The 3,553-nt window shown below is 32.7% G+C and overlaps 1 protein-coding gene across 1 annotated transcript; it reads left to right on the top strand.

Annotated features, from left to right (window-relative positions):
• The first annotated feature begins 2,405 nt into the window (after positions 1-2,405).
• Positions 2,406-2,879, top strand: LOC145068269 (uncharacterized). Its single transcript, XM_079015224.1, has one exon. The coding sequence runs from the start codon at positions 2,406-2,408 to the stop codon at positions 2,877-2,879; it is 474 nt and encodes a 157-aa protein (XP_078871350.1).
• The last annotated feature ends 674 nt before the right edge of the window (positions 2,880-3,553 follow it).

The raw sequence follows: 3,553 nt of genomic DNA, 5'->3' as shown, positions 1-3,553 counted from the left end.
GGTTAAAGACCATGATTTATGGCTATAAAAGGATGAAGCTTGCACTTGTATTACACACACCTTTTGGCGTGCATTTTTGCCCAAAAATTTGTGAGCTTCTTCATCCTCTCTCCATCTCTTCTTTAGGTTTGAGTTCTTGAAGAAACTGTTACTTGTTCTTCTCTCTTGGAATATATATACTTGGGCATTTTTTTTCCAAGCTTAAGAGTTACCATAAGAATTAACATTCTAATCAAGTTGGGATATTGTTGGTGTCTCAAGGGTTCATCCTCACTCCATCAACTTCCAAGCCTCCCCTAGGGGACTCAAAGTGCTTCAAAGGTTGTTAGCACTTCTTCCTTCTATGGTTGTGTTTTAAATATTTCTTATACTTGCAAGATGATCCTTGGTGGGTGTTAAAATGTTTATTTTATTTTATAAAACTTCTTCTATTTGCCATTATTTGTAGTTTTTGAAACTAAGTTTTAAATAGAACCCAACAATTGGTATCAGATCTACCTTGCAAGTTTGGTTAGATTTTTGATTTATGGAAATATTAGTTTTTGGAGAATATGGATAACTTGTTTTTGTATAAAAACAAGTTCATACATATTTTCTTTGACAACTTTATAATTGTTATTTTATGTGACAAAACTTACATGCATTTTTGTCACTTAAAGTTGTCTTAGAAAAACAAAGGTTGTTTTATGTTTATATGTGTTTTAGAGTGCATAAACAAGCCTTGGACCATTGGTGTTGTTGTTCGTGTGATTTGGTTGAAAATGGTTAGTAGTATTCTTTTATTCATAAAGTATGTAATAAAAGTAGCTAGTTTTTATTCTTGTTATTTTTTTATGTAATAGATTAGTTTTAGACTAGATTTATTTTATGAAAAAATGTAGCAAGATGAAGATGGAGGCCATTTCTTGAAGATCCATGGAGACCCACAGTTTTTATAAAGATTTTATAAAGGTTCATAACTTTTATAAAGTTTTTATAAAATTGCAACAAATTTGGTTGTTAATGCAAGTGGGAGCTTGAAGATCACATGAAGAAAAAGCTGTAATGTTTGGTCCCTTTGTCCCTTAGGAAGGACTTAACACTTTTGTATTGGCTCACAAAAGTGTTATATATTTTAAGGCTTGGTTATGTCAAATGCATGTTTGTGTTGTTTATTTTTCAAGTAAATATTTTGTGTGGTTGATAAATTAGTTTTTCACAAACTCTAACTATTTTTTAACCAAAATAAACATCACATGTAGTTTGGATTTCAAAAGGTAAAATATGGACAAAAGATGTAACATATTCTAGCAATAAAATTGTTAATTACGACAAGTTTTGAAATATTGAATTATTGGTGTAAAAATCATGTTTTTATAACTTATTCAAACTCCAAAGTATTATTTAATGAAAGAAAGTTTTGTTAAACAATATTTAAAAGTTTCTACATGGCTCAAACACAAACTTAATACTAGTTATTAATTTTAAAATTGAACCAAACCGAAATATAAAAACCGGGTTTTTTTATAAGAACCTTAAAAGTGATTTTTTAGAAAAATTGATACCATGACATATTGGATGCATGAAATTGTCATGATATCACATGTTTTAAATAGAATAATAAAACATACAAATCTCTTTTTTCAAAATGCAAGTCTATGGCATCCAGTTTTAGAAACATTTGCACATTACTTGTATAACGCTAGTGGGATAAAGGATACGTAACCGTTAGTATCATCTTTAGATGACCAAAGTATTTTTGTGATTTCTATAACCAAGTTATGGACCAATTGTACAAGTTTCTCTAAATGGATGACTTGATTGGAAACCTCTTGTGATAAAGGTCACCTAAGCAAGAGTATTCCAAGGCATAGATGACACCAAACATGTCAAATTAACAAATAGATTGTTAAGGGTCTCATAAATCTAGGAATTGCAAATGGTGTAATTAGTCACAAGTTATTTACCTTGTTAAATATGGGTAAATGGGATAAAGGATATCTAACCATTTATTTGATTTGTAACTTGGATCCTAGAATTTAAATAAATAATGTTTTAGGAAACAAAAGGGGTATTATTATTTAAAGAATTAAATACTAAATGAAAACCTTGTTAAAATTGTGTAGATGGCTCCACCAATTACTGTAACACATCACCCAATGAAAATTTGGTCAATTCTTGACAAAGATAAGCTCAACCACTCCAACTTTTTGGACTGGCTCAGAAATTTAAGAATCATTTTGAAACAAGAAAAGAAATATTATGTCCTTGAAAACTAAACCCCTGATGAACCACCTGCTCTCCCAAAGGCTGCACATGATGCATGACTAAAGCATATAGATGATTTACTTGATGTTTCATGTCTTAAGCTTGGCTCTAGGGTTCCCGATCTTCAACGGGATCTGGAAAACTACACTGTCTTTGACATGATTGAACATCTCAAGGAGATGTTTGGAAAACAAGCTAGAACTGAAAGGTTTGACATTGTGAGAGCACTTCATTCCATGAAAATGGAGGAGAATGGGAATGTGAGCAAACATGTTCTCAAGATGAAAAGCTACATGGATCTATTGGAGAGATTGGGCTCTCCATACCCACAAGACTTGGCTACAGATATCATTCTGAACTCTTTGCCAAAGTCTTACAATGCTTTCATCATAAACTATAACTTGAATGGGTGGGAGAAACCTATCTCTGAGTTGCATGGGTTGCTAAAAACTGTAGAGAAGAATATCCCAAGTAAAGCTCCCCAAGTGCTCATGATTAGGGAAGGAAAAGTCAAGAAGAACAAACGTAAGAACTTCAAGGGAAAGCCGCAAGATGGCAAGGGAAAAGGGAAGACAACTCCTCAAAACCCACCACCCAAGAAGAAGGAAAAGGTTGCCAAAGATGAAACATGATTTGAGTGTGGAGTTGTCGGGCATTAGAAGAGGAACTGTCCTAAGTACCTTGCAGAGTTGAAAAACAAGAAGGCCGGGGAAGGCCCTTCAGGTATATCCATTTTCATGATTGAAATGGGATTATTTACTTTTTCATCTAACACTTGGGTATTAGATACTGGTTGTGGAACTCATATTTGTAATTCGTTGTAGAGGTTCAGAAAGAGTAAGGAACTGAAAGCAGATGAAATGGTATTACATGTCGGCAATGGAGCACATGTTACGGTCCAAGCTTTAGGACATTTTTATTTATGTTTACCATCTGGTATGTACTTGAAATTAGACAATGTGTGTTTAATTACTTCTATTACTAGAAATATCATTTCAGTTTCACGTTTGAGAAAATCTGGTTATGATTTCAAATTTGTTGATGATAACATTCACTCTTTCTTGAAAGGAATCTTCTATTTTGAGGCTAGACCAATAAATGGAATATATGAATTAAACCTAGATGACACCTCATAAAATAAGTCTCTTTATCATGTTAACACCATAAGGCCCAAACTACATTTGAACCAAACATATCTATGACATTGTCACCTTGGTCATATAAACAAGAAGCACATATCTCAACTCCAAAAGAGTAGACTTTTGGGGGAAAATGACATTGAGTCATTTGACATATGTGAATCGTG

The sequence above is a fragment of the Lactuca serriola genome, chromosome 8, assembly GCF_051521515.1.
Source record: "Lactuca serriola cultivar US96UC23 chromosome 8, Lser_US96UC23_V15, whole genome shotgun sequence".
Classification (NCBI taxonomy): domain Eukaryota; kingdom Viridiplantae; phylum Streptophyta; class Magnoliopsida; order Asterales; family Asteraceae; genus Lactuca; species Lactuca serriola.
The sequence above is the reverse complement of the archived record's forward strand: the minus strand, read 5'-3'. Positions and strand labels throughout refer to the sequence as shown.